General features: G+C 37.1%; 1 protein-coding gene across 1 annotated transcript in view; it reads left to right on the top strand.

The window, feature by feature from the left end:
- The first annotated feature begins 2,946 nt into the window (after positions 1-2,946).
- RhoGDI (rho GDP-dissociation inhibitor) overlaps positions 2,947-21,582 on the top strand; it is a 31,177-nt gene continuing 12,541 nt past the window's right edge. Inside the window, exons 1-4 of the mRNA XM_081732327.1 lie at positions 2,947-3,099; positions 8,407-8,591; positions 13,645-13,754; positions 17,820-17,934. Coding sequence (XP_081588453.1) covers positions 8,408-8,591; positions 13,645-13,754; positions 17,820-17,934 — 409 coding nt within the window. The 5' untranslated portion in view covers positions 2,947-3,099; position 8,407. The remainder of the gene's footprint in view (positions 3,100-8,406; positions 8,592-13,644; positions 13,755-17,819; positions 17,935-21,582) is intronic.

Here is a 21,582-nt window from a genome sequence, read left to right as displayed (position 1 = left end):
AGAAAAAATATTTAGTGAATCTACAAAGCTTATGAAATTAATATTAACTGTACCTATGGCGTCAGTAAAAGAAGAAGTTTTTTTTTCACATCAAAAAGAATTGACACTTTCAAGAAATTGAATGTCCCAAGAAAGGTTATCACCATTGGTTATGCTTTCCATCGAAAAAGACCTGACAATAAGAATACTAGAGTTCAACCAGCATGTATTAGGCAGATTTGCTCCAATCAAAGAGAGAAGAATGAACTTACTAATTAATTAAGGTGATTAATTGGATTAAATGTTCTGCATTTTTTATTTTAAAAAACAGAATTTTATTTAATTTAACATGTCACATAGCATTTGCATCTAAAGTTATGCTGATTAGTCAATGAGTCCACTTTATATCTTCTGTCTCTTATCGTTCGTACTGCAACACCCGAAACCACAATCCACCGGCCGCCACTGGATAAAGGGAAGGCACTTTCAAATAATAGTTTAAATTTATGAATAAAATATCTGTACATGTCAATAACGTTAGGATTGACAGTTTCGTCACTTACAAAATTTTCGCTTTCAAGCAAAGAGAGGAATTTTGCTATTTTGTGTTTGTTATAGTATCTTCTCCCAAATTCTAAGGATTCTTTGATGGTCTCATGGTCAATGATTACATGGGCTTGTTGATCTTCGATTTCAAACGTGCATATAGACCTACTTTTGTTAGCTTTTCCTCCTAATTCTTGCGCTTTCTGATACATCAGATCATTTCTGCCTCGCCGTTGAAGTTCTATTATTTCTTTACATGTCTGTTTCATGTACCTTACTTTGGCTGTGACCATTTCTCTTGTCAATTCAATATTCAATCTTTTGTATTCTTTGATGTCTGTGGTTTTTGCTCCTACCATTCCAAAATTAGTCAAGATTGGATTAGTATAGAAGTTACCATACCACATATTATGACATGTTACTAAGTGGAACCGAACTTTGATGGTCAATGACTAAGGAATCAAAGACCTGCACACCATAATATTTCACATGTGTACTAAGTTTGTCTGGTTCTATCATTGTACCAATTTTGGGCAAGAACGAATGAATTTGATCGCATTTCAGTTAAATTTCTTTGTTACTGAATTCAATCCCAACGTCGATGGGCAATAACTTGAACAAAATATACGTCTGTATACCGTAATACTTCACACTATGCTCGAACGTATTCAAAGCTCATCCACCTTTATCACCATATCAAGTTTGGTAAAGATCGGATGAATTTATCGATTCTGATTTAGTGAAATTTCTTCATTTCACTTAGTCCAATCCCAAATTTGGTGGTTAATAATTTGATAACCAACAATCTGTACACCATAATATTTCACATACGTACTAAAATACACGGAGCCTTGTGCAGAGTCGTTTCGACGTATGATTGCGTCAAACTAAAGATCTGACTACTGCACGCAATATACGTTAGTCGAACTATTTATTATGGCACTAATCATGCGTCAAAACGACTCTGATAAGGCCCACGAAGATTACCATCATACTAAATTTCGTCGAGATCAGAATAGTATCGTTGATAGAACCTTTCTATCTCAACTGTACTCCTGCTGGCGTTACTGTCGCTATGTGTTTTCCCGCGCTTCGCTCGAAAGAGGAGGGATAAGTTGTTGCGACCGACATCTTTCAATTGTTAGATGCGGAAGCGTTGCTACAATGAATTATTTCACGGGCTTCGCTGTGATCTGTCTTATTAGCAACTCTAAGTAGCCTATGATCTTCACTCGTCAAGATCAAATGACTGAATGACAAATTGGCAACACAGCTGAGGTCATTCACTTCTTTTCCCTAAGGAAAGGGAGGGTTTCCTCCGTCAGAGGGCGGCGGGGTTGAGCCGAAGTATAGTTCGCATAGTTTAAGAGGACACAGGTGGAATATACAGGCTCTAGAATCCAAATATAATAATAGCATACCTTTCACTAAGTTGAACCCCAAATTCAAGAGCCAATAACTCAGAAATATAAAGCCTGAGCGAGTATTTCATATATGTAATATACTCGTAAACATATATCATCATTCCAATTTTACACAGGATCAGACGAGTTTCATCGACAACGTATGACAAATACTGTTATAATATTGACTTTTTTTTTTTTTTTTTTTTTTTTTTACAAAATATCAAATAAGGAATAATGAATAAGAAGCATTATAATGTTCAGCCAAAAACATTCTTTGAGGCATATAACCTGAAAGCCCCTTTTCGCCGGAGCTTACGTAATTAAACTGCGATTATGTCATTGATAACAGTTATAATTGTATTATATGTGTTATGTCGAGATCTGCAAATTTTGCGAGGACCGTTACGGAATGGAGCTTATCATTTCGTGTCGGTTTGTGTCAACGCAACACAAAGTTTGAGCTAGTTTCGGAAACTTGGTATTATATACTGAATGAAAGTCTATTTTGGGGTTTATGTTTTCTTTTTAATTTTACCACATATTTTCAAGTATGACAATTGTTTATTTATTTTGAACTTCACAGCCCTGTATTTCAATTTTGAATTTTTACCTACCTCTTCATTCATTTGCTGTGTTCTTCTCTTAGAAGTATTTAATTTTTATTAAATTATTTATTTATTTAACGTGTTAAAACAGTTGGTTCGGGCACCGCATAAAACAGCTGGCGGTTATTTCCAGGAGTTACGACAATTCGTTTGTGCTATTCATAGCAAACTAAAGGTTCATTGTGTAACAGATTGCTTGAACACAACGCAAACTTTGTATTTTAGTTTTCGATAATTGGCATAGTAGTTATAATGACTTCTTTCAGTTTTTTTTTGCGTTTATTGGTGTACAGATAATTTTGCGACGAGTGGAACGGTATGATACCTTAAATGTAAATTTTGCGTTGCGTTGTGTTGACGTATACCGTTATTAGGCGTGCTTGTTATTCATAGGATTCATTTAAGTATAGTTCGATTAATCAAATTGTTCCTTTCGATTACGTAACAGCTGGGGGTATTCTGTGGAATTTTTAGAGTAGAAGTAAAAGAGGGTGGCGGTGGTGTATAAGACAGTTTAGAAGTTTGTATCTTTTTTTAAAACACACTCAACAAGCGCACAAAAGGTAAGTGATGAGAAATAAATTGTTACGTTAAATTGTTGTGGCTGTTAGTAAAACATAAAAGGCGAAGACAAAGGTATAATTGAGCATTGAAACATGAGGTAAATCCTTGGACTGTTTTAGGCGTGTCACAGGTCGAAGGAAATTAATGATAAGGTTTGTGAGGTTAAAACAAGATTTTTCAGGTGTTCGAATCATAAACTAGAAACATTCACCTATTTGGTAGAAAAGTTAAGGTTACAAAGTTATCAACTTTCATGAAGTAGATTTGAGAAGTAATGCCATATGAAATAGTTCTTTGGAAAGTAGAATTTGAATTTCATAAGTGATTAAGGTATTAGTTTACAGCAAGAATTGACGAACTGTTGACATAGAAGGTGCATTGTGAGTGTATTAAGGTTAAAGAAGTAATTGGTACAAACTGTTCGAAAATAAAAGATACATTTGGTTAATCAGGTCTTCATCCATTTGCAAATTCTCAGCGGTCGGTGTTGATATTACCCCTCATTTGGTTAAGCTGAATAAGTCAGAAATGTCAATTGATATCTTGGGGTACAGGGGATGGGTGCTATCTCAGTTTAGATAACCATACGTAAATTCTGCCGCAGATGGTGGCCCCGGAATAGAAAATTTATGGCGAAATGAACAGAATCAGACTAAAAGTCAGCATGAGAGTATTAGAAAAGGTAATAAAGGACATCAGTGTAGGATGATTAATGAGAACTAAGTTAAAATTTGAACTATATGAGATGGTGTGTTGATGAAATATTAGGTAAATACGGAAGAGAGCATAATATGGCAGCGTTTCAGGCTGTCTTATGAACTAACCTAGGACGTGTATTCTGATGTAGAGAGATAAAAATGTAGATCGGAAATGGAAAATGCACTGAAGTAATGTGTTAGATCGTGCAAGTTGTCAAAATATATCGGGATCTTACCTCTTACATAGGCTATATAAGAAGGTAGATATATGAAATACAGGGCGCAAAATTTCAAATCAGGCTCACTCGCCAATCCAAAACTGATTGGTCGCCAGTATCTCTCACGTACAAATTATGAGTGGTCCCCGTCCTTCCCATGGCCTTTGGTTTGACATTGAAAGAGATCAGCGCATAAAGAACGTTGTGAAGACTTCACATTCCCCGTTTTCTGTCACTCAGTGACAATTACGTGTATTTTTGTGCAAAACAGAAATTGTTCAGCTCTGAGTAGGTAGAAAAATTCCTACTGATCACTGGTCGTCAGCTTTAAATTTCTAGTCGCCAGGGGGACCTGCGACCGGAAATTTTGCGCCCTGTGAAGTGGAAAATTTTCTCTACCACGCTAGTACTTCATAAGAAAGACTATAAAGTAGAAGCTGTATGAAGACAGTCTATAAAGTATTCATGGAAGTGTTACAAAGCTAAGCCAGGCACAAGGCATGTATTCTATGCCATATAAGGTGATCTTTCTCTATCTTCGTTTATAAGTATGTTCACCCGCGCGTTCGCGCCTGCGTCCTATGGTCACACACACTCGCTACTGCTGTGGCTTCCCTGCTGTACTGCCACTCTAATTCGATTATATTGTGCTTTTTAGTGGCCACCTAACGTAACTTGGTTTGTTTCTGAGTTCGTGTTTTGTGCCCTACAGTTTTTGTCACATATGCTCACGACGTGGTTAAACTCAGACCTAAAGTGTCTGCACCACTAATACAGTTCTTCTTTTTAAAAACACTCTTAAGGCAGAAAGAGTTAAGAGTATCAGAAGAGATTCATATTTCATGAATATAAGTATCCCCTTATATGGCAACTTAGAACACGAAATTTTTGAATGCGTTTTGTAATTTTTGATATCTCAGTGATAGGTGTTTGATAGGGGGCTCCGCCCGCCAAACCCCTCCTTAAGTTATTTTTACGTAATAAAGAAGGAATGTGCTGTTTATAGTGCTGGTTGGAAACGAGTAGTTAAGTAGCCATTGTTAGACTTCCAAATTGTGTCCGTCCGTCTATCGACAGGTATCAACAAAAACGGGAAGATATGAAGACGCGGATTTTTGCAATCGATTTAGCGTCTCAGGAGCGGATTCCATTTCTTCTGTTAACTCCGTTCAAACTGGAAGTGGTTCAAATTAGTGATTTCCGGTTTCAGTGTTTCTCAACATAGAACAAAAACGGTAACAGATAGCGAGAAGCTTTTCTGCGGTCAGTTCAACGTCTTAAGGCAACGTACCATGAATAATCTTGAATATTCTGCCAAAACGGAAGTGATTCAAATTTAATTCACTTCCGATTTTAATACTGATTTTCATAGAGCAAAAAGGTGACAGATATCGAGATGCAGTTTTTTGCAATCTGTTCAGCTTGCCAACAGTAGGTTCTATCTCTCCTTAACCATGTATTTAAACGGGAAGTGTTAAAATCAACTATTTCCAGTTTCAATCGTTATCGCCATAGAACAAAGACAGTAAGGCATTGTGAATGGGAAGGTTCTAGAACACAGATTAGTAGCTAAATTTATTCCTTTGTATACCAAGCTAAATGGGAAGGGGTACGTGTGTTCTAGAACCTTGCTCATTGTGAGTAATGGCTTTTTGATATGGATTCAGCGTCCGAGGTAAAGGTTCTATCGTCAGTCTTATTACTCTCTTGTGACCAGTATTTATAGATGTAATACTTCAAGTTTAAGTATTGAATTCACACTGTTTGGAAGTCTATTGGAGTTTCACACTGTGGTACAAAACTAACTACTTTCTGAGTGGTGCTAGTTTGCAACACTTAAAAGTTGGAAGGTACTAATTTTGCGTAGTAATATAATGCATCTAGTGAAGAGCAACATAAAAATAAGTAATATCGGTGACAGCAGCGGCGAGTGAACGACGAAAATTAAAGAGGTTATTCTAGGTAAGGTATATTAAAATAGGAACAAATAAATAATGCAACGTTGAAAATAGCCTCATGTAGATCTAATCGGGGCCAGACATCTCCCATTATTCACGTTACTTCAAGATGACCATGACACCTCGGCCATCTTAACCTCCAATGCCCGGCAAAACCTCGTTACCAGCCCCCCTCCCTGAACCTGATTGGTTGGAAGCCAACCGACGCAATGTAAGTTTTTATTATGACCTGAAAACCGTATGATCTTTTTCGTACCAGTATCATATAAAACCTATAATAATAATAATATATCAGAATATTAATAAAACGTATTAATGTATCGTACATCGATTTAAATTTGAAGAAAAAATTTTAAGTTTATCCAATCAATACTGAATAACTTTCGCTTCCTTTCCATTGGAAGCAGCACCATTACCGAATTTGACTACAATCAAGTATTCAGAAATTCTTTAAATCTAACAAGAGATATGCCATTTTGGACCTCCAACTTTCATATCAAACTATTTAGAAGTGAGTGGAAAACGACCGCCTAACAACATGTGCTAGTTAGCCACTAAAAAGCACTGCTGTAGAACGAAGTCAGGGCAGGCGTGACAGCGACGGTGGGTACACGCATAAATGGGGAGAAACACTAAATAGCATAAAACACATGCGTTGTGTGAGGTATATGTGATCCCTTTGTACACTGCCTTCACGTAGCACTTCATCTTTCATTCTTACGAAGCACTACGTGGTAAAGAGCATACTTCCCATTTGCATTTCTATCTTACTATACACGTAAAAGGAAGATCCCTATGTATTTTGGTTACTTATACAATCTTACTGTGAAATCAAGTAACATGTTTGTCACCATAAAATGAGATACCAACCTAAGTTTTTCCTCCAGTACCAAATTTTTGGTTCAGAAGCAAGTCTCCTCTTACTAGTTTCCGCTCTACATTTCTGCAGTATACACGTCGTAGGTTAGTTAATAAGATAGTGAGTTTGAAACACTGCATATTATGCTCTGTTGCCCTATTTACCTAATCCACAACAGGGCCATTAGCTCCCACCTTTGTATATTTAGACTTTCGAACTCAATGGTTTTATTCTGTTTAACAAAAGAAAAGTATAAACACGAAATCCCACTAGTTGATGGACTTATCTTTCTAACGGCGAATATGATAAATGTTTTCTTTCTTCTTGTGTTGCTGTCCATACTTATGAGGGAAAACAAATTGATACCTTTTCTCTAGGGTATACCATAATGAATCTTGCTTTCTAGTGTATATCGTAATGAATCAGCCTGTATCATTATACCATAGAATATTATTTTTAAAATATATTGAAAGAAAAGATAACATTTTGTGACTAAATATATAGATTACAGAGTTTATTATAGAAAAAATACTTGAGCGTGAGGCTCTATCAGCACAGACCGTTTAACCACTTAATATGGTGAATGTTATCTACATAATTAGCCCATCTAGTGTTCTTTCTAATGTAAAACTTGACGTGCTCAGTCTGAAAGCACTTATTGAGTTGGATTTTTGAACTATAGGAGACTTGTTTTTTTTTGTTACTATGACAACCAACAACGTTTCATACTTTACTTTAACAAATACACCATCACTTATAGAATCGCAAATGAACTACTGATCATCTAAGATTGACTGATTTATTATTTCCTTGCATAGATAGGAGTTCTTACCTAGAAACTGATTGTTCTTAACAAGAAGATTCATTTTCGTGTTTTTTAATAGTCGCAAATAAATTAGAGCAAAGATAAGTAATATTCCACATCCAAACAAAAGTAGCACTCTTCGGAAACCACATAATTCTACGTGTCAATGTTAGATCTTTCACTACCTTTTGAGCGCAGGAATCTGTAAACTTTCGCTAATTTTACATAGTTTTCTACCCCAAGTCTATTCCGCATTTTATTCCAAATTAATGTGAAAATAGAAAATTAACTCTCTATTGATGCCAATGGTGCTGAGACTGAATGAAGGGAAGCGAAGAAATCACAGAATCCACTTAATAATTTTGAGCACTTCTTGGCATTTACTTCCATGATTGTCTACCACTTTGCGGGGGTAAATTGCTTTATCACACTTTGTTGCAACATGAACTAGCGAAATACTTAGTATCTTCAATTTTGAAAGCCATAACTCGTGGAGAGTATTCTGAATTTGTTTCGGAAATTCATTCTTTTTTGTGTGTTCTTGCTCACTGTTCAAGCGATGTTCCATGTAATTTCGATTCATCATATTGGTAAAAAAAATAGAAGGGTTGGTGAGCTTGATTAAATCTTCTCTTGCAAATGACTATGATATGGCTTTTGGCACTTCTTTCAATAACTCCAACCACACTTCAACATGTAATAACGTTGACTTGCATTGCAGTGTGTACGTGTTATTGAATGAAATGTCCTAACTTGTTTCTTCCGCAGAATGGCTGATCCCGAAAGCAGTGAACCCGTGGAAAGTCCCGACGCAGAGGACGTTGATGCAAACTACAAACCCCCACCAGAGAAGACCATTGAAGAGATTCTAGCTGCGGACCAAGAAGACGAGAGTCTCCGGAAGTACAAGGAAACCTTGTTAGGAGATGCAAAGGAAGGAAAGGTTATTGTAGGTTGGTATTTAGATCACCTCTACTTCCCTTGCTATTGTCCAGTACTTTTGGACTGTGTTGGTAGTCTCCATTCGTTGAGTTCAGTGTAATGAAGTTGAGTGAAGCTACGTAAGCAGTTTACTGAAAAAGAAAGAAAAAAAAAGAAAAAACACTTTGACAGTTTTGTTAATATATCAGGTTCCATGGTGTTTAATATCCCTAAGTTCTCTCGGGGTCGAATGATTAAATAAAATGAATTTTTTAAAACGCGTCATTTAAAAGAAAGTTATGTAAAGTGCTTTTAACCAAGTTCACACGCTAAGACTAAGGACAGATGGGATCGTGCTCAGCTTACCGTCCGAAGCACAAATTGTATCCAAAACCTGTAACATTCATTTACTTCAAAATTCAGAGGAGCCTCATTGAAGTCGCTCGTACTAGTAATATAATGGCTTGAATATTGTAGCAGTTCTAATTTTATTATAAGAACAAGGTTTTACATTTTTAGAATTAAAATGTGATAACATAAACCGCAATAGTTTGTAATGTAGTGACTCTTTGCAGTTTAAAACATGCCGTTACAACCATTAAAGTTGAGGGGAAGGGAATTGGAGATTTAAAGACAGTGAGTCATAACAGGGACAGTGTCCGAGTTTTAGTTCATGTTAGCGACGGAAATGAGATCCTCGAGGGCCGTACTTACTTCTTTAGTCCTATCATGTAAGCTCCATTATTATGCTAAAATCTTACCTGTTAAAAACTTTTAGAAACTTCAGTTATAATTAACACTTGGATTGCCGTGTGATCCACTGATACGTTACTCGACGTTTGTTGCCACGTATTACCAAAATGTCATCTATTCTGCAGTTTTATACGGTAATATAATTTGGACCGTCCTGTAAATCAGTCTACTCAGGTTGGTTTCCGAATTAAACATGTTATTTCTTTATTGATTTTAACTATCAAAGACCTTGAAATACTTGTAATTCATCCTTTTAATGTTAATTAAACAATATTTATTTATTGTTGAAGTATTGAAGGTTCGAGAACCAGTAATACACACTTATTACAAATTTTGATCTAAGGAAAGGCATCCCACAGCTCCTGTTAGCTAGTTGTCATAGCGCGCACTCATGGTGAACGTGGTCCTGTGTTTGATTCCCGGTGTAAAAGCCTTGAAATTTGAATTCTATTTTAAGCTGTAGTTCCCCACCTTATATAACTTTAATGCTGATAAGGGACTCCGGTTGACTTATATCCGAACACGTTTTTAACGTTTCTCGTTAACTTAAAGTTGTGGTTTTCCGAATGATAAATTTTTTCCAGTCGCAGCAACAGTTTGAGCTGCACATTGGTAACACATTCAAGCGGAACGTGAGAAAATGCAAAAATGACAGAGCGAAGGTGCACATTATTTTGCGAGGGAACGCATCGAATTCATTTTTCAGTAAGGAGGGCACGGTGGCTCAGTGGTAGAGCATTCACCTTCGGTGCTTGGGGTCCGTGGTTCGATCCCAGCTCACGCCATGTGGACTTGGTGGTGGACAAACCCCGTGCTCGTGGGGTTTCTCGGGGTTCTTCCGTTTCCTCCTAGTTTCTACATTCCACCATTTCACTCATCTCTCATCATCACAGTCTCCTTTAGTCTAACTGGCATAATCGTGGGATGTAAGCCTTAAAGATTTCATTTAATTTTTCAGTAATTCTCTGTTGTCTGTAGAGGACGCAGGCGAACAGCCTGCTGAACTGACAACTTTGCTCTTTCATTTCACATAGGATGCGTTACCAGTGTGCAGCCCAAATTGTTGGTGCGATTCGAGTCCACCGTTTTAGATTCGAAATCACAACGTTCCATTTTTTTCCTATCTTCACTCCTATCTATGGCTCCAACATTTTGTATACAACCGGTATATTTGACAGTTATCTAATCCCCTTTTCAGTTTGTACGACATTATGTGTAATTTGGACCTTACAAAGCCTTTCTTAAGCTGTGAGCGTTAGTTTCCTCCTATGAAAGAAAGAAAAATGCGTGAATTGTCTCAATGCGAAGCTGTCTCTTCCAGTCAACCTAATCTCGGAGATCTCTAGTGTACCAAGACTAGTTATGAATTAATTGATTTTTTGAAAAAAGAAATCACATCCGAATGTATTGTATTGTTCCTGTTACAATGGAGTATCTAGCGTAATCATGAGTTAGACAGAGCTTATGGCGAAATATCAATGGTCCGTATTGAATCCATGATATACGACAGAAATAGTCTGCTTTGTTCAATAAGGCAGCGGCTCGAGTTTCTGTTGCCAGCTTTGGGTTGTTCATCACAAACTTCAGAAATTCCAGGGATTTGAAGTGTCATAACCCCACATAAACTCCAAACCTCTCTCCTTCAGATGAGGATTCGTTTTTCTGCCTACAAGGATGATGGCCTGCAGTAGTTGACGATGCAGAAAACTGGGTGCACGATTTTCGAACTGCAAATTTCCGTTGGATTGCGGCGTTCGTAACGTTGGCAGAAGACAATTCAACATTATAGTAGTATTTACCTTGAAAAATAAGGCATTACGCTTTTTTACATACACCCCTTCCCCCTCCCTCCCCCCACCTACAAAGAAAAACTACTTAGTATGGTATACCTAGATGCGTCCTTTTTATCTTAGTGCACCCCTTCTGACGTTCGTTGTGAATATCTTTCTATTTCTGTTTTGCCAGGATATTTTCCACAGGAGTATCCATAGAACACATTTTCTTTTTTTTATTTTTATTTTTTTTATTTATTTTTATTTATTTTTATTTTATTTTATTTTATTTTTTTTATACTTTTTCCTCTTAGAAGTAGGATGTCAATTCTACGGAGAGATAGAGAAATGTCAATTTAAATCTCTCTTCTGTCCCCACAAAAAAGTTTGCCTAAGTAGTAGTATATACATTTGACTTAGAGACGTTCTAGGGAATGACATATAGTTAATATATTGTCACTAGTGTAGGCAGAATCTTTTATTACATCTGATGCGTATTTACTATTTGAAAGATAATTTCTTTGCCTGAAGCATCTTATAAAGAGAAGTTTTGCATATAGTTACGAAGTGAAATTCATTTTTGCACTGTGCGTATCTTGGTTACTCTGCTACATGGTGCCGACTTCTTTCATTCCGCCGATCCTTAACTTTATTTGTATGAAAATCGTGAAATATTGTCTATGTATTCTTCTTAGACCTCAAATCCTGCTGTAAACGTTATGCTGTGTTGATGTAAAATTCAGGTCAATATTAATATAATGCATCGAAAGTAAAAGTCCTTTGTCTATATATCAGTGGAGGTAATTTCCTAGTACATATTTAATGGTAATAGATTCCTACAAGGCTTTTAATTGCAGTTCTCTAGTTATTAGTATATTGTGATGTATTTTTTGATGCGCCGCTGAAACCGTCTGTGAATTCCGTTTTACTTGTCGACACTCTATGACGTTTATATCTAGATTTGAGGAAAGAGAAAAATATACGTACAAAATTTTACGATTGTTTTCTTGCTATGAAACTGGAGAATCAGTCAGATTAAAGGACATTGGCACCATGTATTTGGTCTAGGAATTAATTCGTGCGATTGGTACGCACACATTGAAGCTGTAGTACAAACACAAAATACATAAATACCTTAAGAAAAATATTGTCCATCGCTAGCCACCACTTTCGCCCATCTGTCAGGCAATGTACGGATTCCGTGGCGAAAGAAGTCCTCATCCTTGGAAGCGATCCAGTCAGAGACCCATGTTTCGATATCTTCTGAAGAAGTAAACCGCTGTCCAATCAAATCGTTGTTCATGCAATCGAACAAGTAGTAGTCCGAAGGAGCAACGTCTGGTGAATACGGCGGGTGGGGTAAAACTTCCCATCCGACATTTTCTAAATAGGTTTTGACCGGTTTTGCGACATGTGGGCGAGCGTTATCATGTTGAACAATAAGTTTATCATGTCTGTTCTCCCATTCTGGTCGTGTTCTGGCCAGAGCTTGCTTCAAACGCATTAATTGTCGTCGATAACGTTCTCCATTCATAGTTTCACCCGGTTGCAGCAGCTCATAGTACACCACACCTTTCATATCCCACCATATGCACAGCATAACCTTTGCACAGTGAATATCTCGTTTTGGTTGTGATGGACCTGGTTCACCTGGTTTCACCCAGGCCTTTTTTCGTTTAGGGTTCTCGTAATGGATCCACTTCTCATCACCCGTAATAATTCGATGCAGAAACCCCTTTCTGCTCTGTCGTTGAAGAAGCAATTCGCAAATGGTTTTTCGTCTTTCAACGTCTCTGTCTTTCAATTCATGTGGAACCCAATGTGACATCTTTTGAATCATTCCCATGGCTTTCAAGCGTTTGGAGACTGTTGTTTGATCAACGCCTAATGCTGCTGCAAGTTATTCCTGCGTTTGACACGAATCCTGCTCGAGCAATGCTGTCAATTCTTCGTCTTGAAATTTTTTTGGCTGTCCAGCTCGCTCTTGGTCTGCCAAGCCGAAATCACCACTTCTAAACCGTGCAAACCACTTCTGACACGTTCGCTCAGCTAGAGCATGGTCACCATACACTTCCACCAAAATACGATGACTTTCAGTCGCACTTTTCTGCATGTTAAAATAATGCAGCAGGACACCCCGCAAAAACACTTTATCAGGCACAAATTGCGCCATGTTCACTTAACTACAAACTGGTGTTGTTGACGCTTTAATCCACTGCCCTATACTACAAACGATACGCGATGACAGGGGTTTGCAACACATGTGTGGATACACGGAACTGTGGGACGCTCCGTTCGTTGCGCCATCTCTTGTCCACCCGCACGAATTAATTCCTAGACCAAATAGTAAAGTATTCTTCAAAATACGCACCGAGCAAGAAGTGAGTTTCACTTCGTTAACTATATCTAAAAATATGTTTTATAGGTTGCTTCAGGCAAAAAAATTACCTTTTAACTAAAAAATTGATCTGTTAATTATTTTCTTTATGATGTGCTGGATGTGAATGCTTGCGGAAAATAGTACTATGTTTTAATACGACTGTTGCTTATTGCTTTCCAGATCCTAATGATCCGCGAAAGGTGATAGTGAAAAAACTAGTCCTTTGCTGCCCTGAACAAGCGGATAGAGAGCTGGATCTCTCCGGGGATATATCTCAGCTCAAAAAACAGGTTTGTTTTTTACTCGTATGTACACATGGCTATTTCTGTTCTTATTGAGAGAGAATTTGTAAATGTTAATTTCATCTGTTGCAAAAGGTAACAGAATAGTTACTGAAATATAAGATAAAATAAACAAAATGTACAGGTAAAGTACGTGAAGAGTTTGACCAAACACTGGTGAGATAAAGAGCACGCTTTTTTATGTAAATCACTCAGTGACAACCAGTAATACAAGTTTTCAAAAGTAGATTGTTAATTTTCTATATAAATAAAAATGAAACTAACTCTGTGACTTAATTCTTGTACCACCCGACCGATCTCGATCAAATTTTCAACATAGATGGATAGAGCCTGGGATGGTTTTTATCATTTCACTTTGACGGTGCAACTTACGGGAGGAAGAGAGGAAAGATATTTAAAAATTATCGAAAATGACCAATATTAGTATCGAATCCAGTTCTCAGTGTCGCTGAGATGAACAGTGACACACTTGATCCAAATTCAGCCACAATAATATGTTTTATTTATATATATTACTTATTATTTTTTGATTTTTCATTATGTTTTCTTTATCGATTTAATTTTTTTAACCCAGTAAAGCGAGTAATTCACCCTAGTTATGTACGAAGTTATTGAGTGATATTTTCAAAACTGAAAGGTTTGTTTAAGTAGCTAAGAGTCATGACGTCATAATCTGCGATCCCACATATTTAGCCTATTACAAAGACCTACAGACACTAATGCGTTTTGTAGATATTCGTGACTTACAGCGTAAATTCTTCAAGTCCTGTATTTGTCTATACGTTTTTTGTTTTTAAACATAGTTGAGACCCTTAACAATGCAAAGGTTTAGAATTTGGAGAAAAAAGTGTTAGTTTTTGAAAATGGAGATCGTTGTTAAATGTATTATTTCGTAGAATGGCTGATCTCTAGTTTAAACTAAACTCATGCTGCAATACCAGTACCACCCAGACTTTGGAGTGTGGGAACGAGAAGATAGATAAACATACAACACATTAGTAGCCCCAACAAGAACGGGAAACATTTCACTAAGTCGCTGGATTCCGCAACTATCTTATGAACTCTTGTGCATGTGCTAAGACACTTACGAGATGTATTCGGAGAGTAGCGAACCTTTGGTTGCGAAAAATACATTTATTGATTTGTAAATCCGAAACAGTAATAATCCCCTTCAAATTAGTCTCTTTGGTAATGCACACACTTCTCCCAGCGCTCCCACTATTGTTAGAAACACTTCTGGAAGGCAGTTTTTGGAATGGTGAGCAACCGTACTATCGCATTCCGTAAGATGTCTTCTCTGGAATTAAATCTGGTCCATTTTAGTAGTATTCAGAAGTCACATGGAGCTGTCAGGTAACTAGGGAGCCTCACGACATACAGAAATGATGTTTGGCGATGAAAGCCTGAATTAAATTTCGCGAACACTCTCCTCATGGCCAAATTCTCGTTCAAAATTGAATGTACAGTCCACAGCAAAAAACTTGCAACATGAGCATGTAAGTTTCTTGTGAAACTACGCTCAACAGCGCAGGGAATTAGCAAAACGTCTAACTGGCACGAATCACGCCAGGAGAAACTTCGGCGTCCTCCCCTGTACACTTATTTTGGAGCAAAAGACTTCGTCGTTTCACAATAAACTTACGTGCTCATATTGCAGGTTTTTTCCTGCGGACTGTACCATTTCGATCGAATGGTTTCCGCTTGAGTATCACCAAGCTTTGGGCAAAATTTGATGCAATATCGCTGCTCAAGTTTTTCTATCATTTTACAAAAAACTGAAATCCAACGACCGCTCACTACTCGTCTTCACTCGTTGGCCGACTTCTAGCGACAGACGTTTTCTGCGGACGGGTAAAAATTCACGACTCTGCATGAGTATGTCCTCCACATCTACACTGGAGAAAGTCTCTCGCGTGGGAATAAATAAGGCTTGATACTTTTTGTAGATACCTCGTATATAAACATGATGAAAAAGCAAACACGCTTTAGGCTGCAAAGATATCTGTGATGCCAAATATAACTATGTTGTGCCAGCTATTTTAAAATATCTAAAAATATGCAAAAACATAACATTAATGAAGTACAGTTATCAAAATTTCGTCCTAATCAATAGCAAGATAGACATAGTAGAAGTTTTTCACTCGAACGAATTAAAATTAAACTAAGGATATGTGTACTCTGGACATGTATTCTAAGAACATAATTGATACTATTATCGCCACCACACACTTCAGGAGAAACAAGTTATAATTGTATAGTTGTTACTTGTATAATTAGTTCCCATTCATCCTAACCCCGCAAAACCTTTTATTTTACTATGACGACAGTGCTGCCAGTGAGCGCAGCGAAAATTCGACAGTTGATGATCGTTTAAATAAATCCGCAATATAACGTTAGAGAAAAGTGGGTTTCTTTTCAGATAATTTATAAAACAACTCCTTAGTCTACTTTAATGTTTCATGTTAAGGTTTATTTTTTACCGCATCACATGCCGCCGTATCAAGTAATCAAATTGTATAACGGTGAATGTAATCTTGTACTGTATTTTGCGTAGATCTATCTGCTGCTGCTCCAGGCTTTTGTAGAATTTAGAATTTTGATTGATTTATATCTAACCAATTTGACAACGTTGCTGTTATCTATGTCGTTGCTCCACAACCATGAAACCGGCGTTGTTACTACAGTTATGTCTGAGCTTTCATGTTGGTGCTAGTAAAATGCAGCCAAAACTAAACCGGTATGTGCAAGTATACTAAATGGTTCTTTTGAACGCACACTTTTTCGTAGAGCCATCGGAAATGGTTTAGTCACCGGAGTGACCACAGCTAAACTTAACATAGGCAGGCATAAACGGGGCTCATGTTGAAATCGACGCCAATACGGATCCTCTTGAGGTATTTTGTGGAGTTCATAGACTGGGAGAATCCAGCACGCTAGTGTTATATTGCATATATATAAACCTCAGTTAGCGTCATTCGATGCCGTTGTGGTGTGCAGTGCATACATATCCTCTTCTCGCTTTATGTAACGGATGTGTCATTGGATGAGGCGTACATTTACCTCACGCGTAATAACAACATCCCGGCAGGATAGATATATTATGTCTACCAAGGGACACCGAGCTTTACCGTCAGTGACGAGAAAATTTCCGGCAGAGAATAATGATTGTTACGGGATACAGTTACGAGAGCAAGTTGGATGCGCATGGGGTGGTAAACTGCCTATTTCCACGAATTTACTACGACCTCAGTCTAGAGCTCCTTCGTGGCTAAGCGGTTAGATACATGCCTTTGGCGTGTGGGAGACCCGGGTTCGATTCCCGGCCGGAGCTCATGTGGTTCGGATTTCACGTTAATCAATAGGTCCACGTCTCATATGGCCTCGATTCTGAACGGGACGTTAAACTCAACTACCTCAGTCTGTTCTCGTTTGTATCGATCCAACAACTAAGTGTGGGTCCACAAGGACAAAGCGTCCAGCCATACCTCCAGATCATATGGTCAGGAAAGGGAATTAATGTTATTCTTTTGCTGTATTTAAAAAAAAAAAAAAAAAAAAAAAAAAAAAAAAAAAGCCAAATAGATTTATGCGCATGTGGACTATTAAAAAAGTGTCTAGAACATGAATTCACAGGTCGACTGAGATTTGGTATGAATTCCTATGTCTATGCTCCAACGTAGTTTGTTGTAGAGGAACTTGATATGAGGCAATAGTGCATAATGCTGGTTATTCGATAGAACACTACCAAGGGTGGTGGCACAGATTTTCATATGGGAAGTATACTTTGACAGTTGGTCAGATATAACACTTTCAGTAGAGAAGTTATAAGAGAGAAAGTGTATGGCCAAGCTTATTGAATGTAGACCCTAATTGTTAATGTCACGGTATTAGATATATGTAAGCAGAATTCCGTAGGCTTAGAAGTCTTTCCTATTTTTTAAATCTGTCGTGGTCAGTATGGACAATCATATTGTTTTTTTCTGTTAAGGATTAATATTGTCTTTCCAATATATAACGGAAGTAAGTGTTTGTGAATTGTATTTTGTGTTTCAGGTATTCGTAATTAAGGAAGGCGTTTCATACAGAATTCGAATTGAGTTCATTGTTCAGCGTGAAATCGTTCATGGGCTGAAATACGTACAAAAAACCTACAGGTTGGGAGTTCCAGGTGAGTGTTCATCTTTTAGTGATGGAAATTTTCTTATTTGCTAGGGAGATTATGCAGAGGAGAATTTTAAAAAATGACGTCTGTGTGTTCGTATATATTTATGAGAGGACAGAGAAAGAGAGAAAACTACTGTTCTGTTTCAATAGCTAATTCTCCATAGATAAAGAGTGGGCAATTCATGAAATAAAAATGTCTGGCTGGGGGAGAACTGCGCTTCTGTCATTATTTGTACCACAATTTGCATATGTTTTAGAACTTCGTATACATGAACCCAATGGATTTCACTGTAACTTAACCTGTAGAAAATAAAATATTAACAATATTTATTGTACGAATTAATATGATATATTGAGTAATTTGGTTGTCCAATCATAGCAAAAATAAGTTGTATAAAACGTGACAATTACATCAGGTTCGAATAGTTCAGGGGGACTATTCCAGCATTGGAGAAATTGTTGGGAGAGTTGTATATGGGCAGAAAAGGAGGGGATGCTACTTTGGGGATAATGGCGATCACTAACCTTATATACCTATAGGTTGCAGAAAAGGAAATGATTATAATGTATTGAGTGGATACAATCAGTCAAACTTTCCTTTACCGGAGGCCGCGGTGGCTCGGTGCTAGAGCCTTCACCTCTCGTGCATGAAATCCTTGGTTCGATCCCAGCTCGCGCCAAGTGAGCGCGTAGGTTTTCTCGGGATTCTCCCGTTTCCTCTACCTTCTTCATGCCACCATTTCATTCCTTTCTCATCGTCTTCTTTAGCCTAGCCGGCATAATCGTGGGATGTAAAACTCAAGGATTTCATGTCATTTCATATGTTTCTTTACTACTACCGTAGGTAACTTGAAAGTGATTTTGAAGATCAAAATAGTTTTGTGGGTTGGTGAGCAAAATTACCTTTATCTAATTTAGATTTTAGGCTTGTCTAAATGACGTCAATTGTTTGGCAGATTGTGATCTTTGATCATGAGCATAAAGAGAATAGAAAAGAGAAAGTAAGCCGCTCAATCTATAGCTGCTTCAGTTCAAGCTCTGTACTTCTGTCATGCCGTATGAGTTAAATAAAAGAAAGAAAAATGCGTTGCAGATTCATTGTCAGTAACTCTCCCTGTTGCTCTAGTGGTTTCTAGTTGGTTGGTTGAATTGAAGTTTAGCTAAACTATGGCTATGAGACATGAACATACAGCTTAAGGTTAGTGTAAAGAGACAAGTTTTGCCGATCGATGTCGCTAGTCTTCGTATCTCCCATGTATTTTTACCTTTCACGAAAATTTACAATTTCTTCTATAAATTTCAACCTAGAGACTTCATATTTTTAGAGGAGGAGCTTTATAACCTATTAAAGGGAACAATCCGTGCCGTTTTTTTTTTTTTATTATTTTTTTTTATTTAGAATTTTCTTCACTGTTGAAACAGTTCCATTGTTAAAGGTTTCGGTATCCATTTGAACAATCAAACCATTTCAACAATGAAGAAAATTCTAAATAAAAAATAGGCACGGATTGTTCTCTTTAATAGGTTATGAAGCTCCTTTTCTAAAAGTTTGAAGTCTGTAGGTTGAACTTTGTAAGAGAAATTGTAAATTTTAATGAAAGGTAAAAAAAAAAATACATGGGAGAGATACGAAGACTGTAATGCCATCTATCGGCAAAACTTGTCCCTTGAAACCAACCTTAACGTAGGATCCCGAAGGTGCATACATTAACCATATAACCTCAAAAGTTGTCGATTCCCAGAGGGAGAGCATTAAATGCATTGATTCGGATTCTTCCTTAAACTTGAGATTCACTCGATGACGTAAAGGTATGATAGACTCCAACAAAAACAACTTATTGCGAATAAAATATTAAGCAAACCTTTGATGTTGGAAATACATATGCTTGGATGCGTTTCACTTTTCGAAATTCTACCATTCAGACCATCATTTCTTGACTTCATAGATTGAAATAATGAAGCTGGCAGAGTAAAAAATATTTCTAAAGAAAAATAAAACAAGAAGTTACCTAAAATTTTGTATTATATATGCACGACAATTTAAACATAGTTACGTTAAGTATTCCAATTGGACCAGTGAGAAAAATGTGTTCGGGCTGTTCATGCTTTGCCAAAAAATAAGCAATCTAACGAACGAATGTCAGTTTAAAAAACAAACCTCATAACAAGCAGTAAATGTAGTCAAACTTAATAAGAATTACTTATGTGGGAATGATTGTATTATTGTTATCATCTTTAGTATATAAATAAATATACGTTAGAGTAAGCACCCTGCAGGTAAATAGTTTGTTCAACAAGTCCATTTCAAATGAACTGTTGCTAGCGAAATTGTTGAAGAATTGAACCAAGTAGTGAGCATGAAGTGCGACATGAAAAGCGAAAAACTGGAATGTATTATTAGATTGTAGCTGTCATTGGAGTACCACACAAACACTGAACCTCATTTGTTTTCCTTTGTGCTTCTCTTTTGGAATACTAGATATGATCGGTAAGTGGTGTTGTCAGTTGGTAGTGTTTGGTTGTACTCTCAACTTGTATGTATGTTTTATGTACTTCCGGCTTCTCTTCTTTGTGCTTTTTTCTAGTAGAATACGTTTTCACTATAGTGCAGCAAATCTACCTTTATTTTTTTGTTTTACTCCACGTCTTTTTAACGCAAAACATTTCAAACAACGCCTTCGAGTTCGTCCACAGTTTTTTTTTTTTTTTAATAGACATCTGGCGTAAATCGTGAAATATAAATATCAGGACACAGCAATAAACGTGGCATACTTGTAGTTTTAGGAAAGAGAGTGATTCCGGAGAGAGACAGTCGTCATTTGGTTTTTATTAATCGCTAATAAGAAGGGGATCACTTGCTTCCTTTCTGCCGTAAACAAAAACTAAGAAAGTAGTAATTCAACATTCGGGAAAGAAAGAAGAAAAAAAAAAAAAAACTAAATTTCTTACCTTTGATTACAGATGTATTTTATTATATTATGAAAGTTTCGATTATGAATACAACAAATTGTAACATTAATACGACCATCAAGCGTCCATCGATACAACTGAAGAAAGTTATCTGTCGCTAAATGCAAAAAACAAACTTCATAAATTCGGTATACAACATGTCCATAAAATTACTCTCATACCATAAAGTGGTAATACGTACTTAAATGAAATTGGTCACATTCGAAAGAAAAACTCAAATATTTTTTACTATACCTGATAGACATTGAATGTGGGCCCCACGAGTGGCAATACAGACATTAAGACGATATTCCCATTCACGCCACATACGCTTCAACATATCCGATGAAACGGACTGAATGGCAGCACTCATATGAACTTGCACTTCTTGCAGGTTTTGAGGCAGTCAGGGTACATAGATAATCCTTGACGTAACCCTATAAAAAGAAGTCAGAAACCGTCAAGTCAGGCAACCTCGACATCCATTTGCAGAAGACATTATCATCATTTCCGGTACGTCCAATCCATCTTCCTGGAAGCCGCTCAGTCCCGAACACGTAAATGCTCACATGTTCCTGAACAAGTAAATGCTAGTGAGGAAGTGCTCCGTCTTGTTGGAAAACAGTCATTGCGTTCTTCCAGTTGTTGAAATAACCAATTAGTGAGCATGTCAAGGTAAGTTGGGCCTGTGACAGTGGCCTCT

The sequence above is a fragment of the Thermobia domestica genome, chromosome 11 (assembly GCF_964235325.1).
Source record: "Thermobia domestica chromosome 11, izTheDome1.hap1.1, whole genome shotgun sequence".
In the NCBI taxonomy this organism is placed as follows: Eukaryota; Metazoa; Arthropoda; class Insecta; order Zygentoma; family Lepismatidae; genus Thermobia; species Thermobia domestica.
The sequence above is the reverse complement of the archived record's forward strand: the minus strand, read 5'-3'. Positions and strand labels throughout refer to the sequence as shown.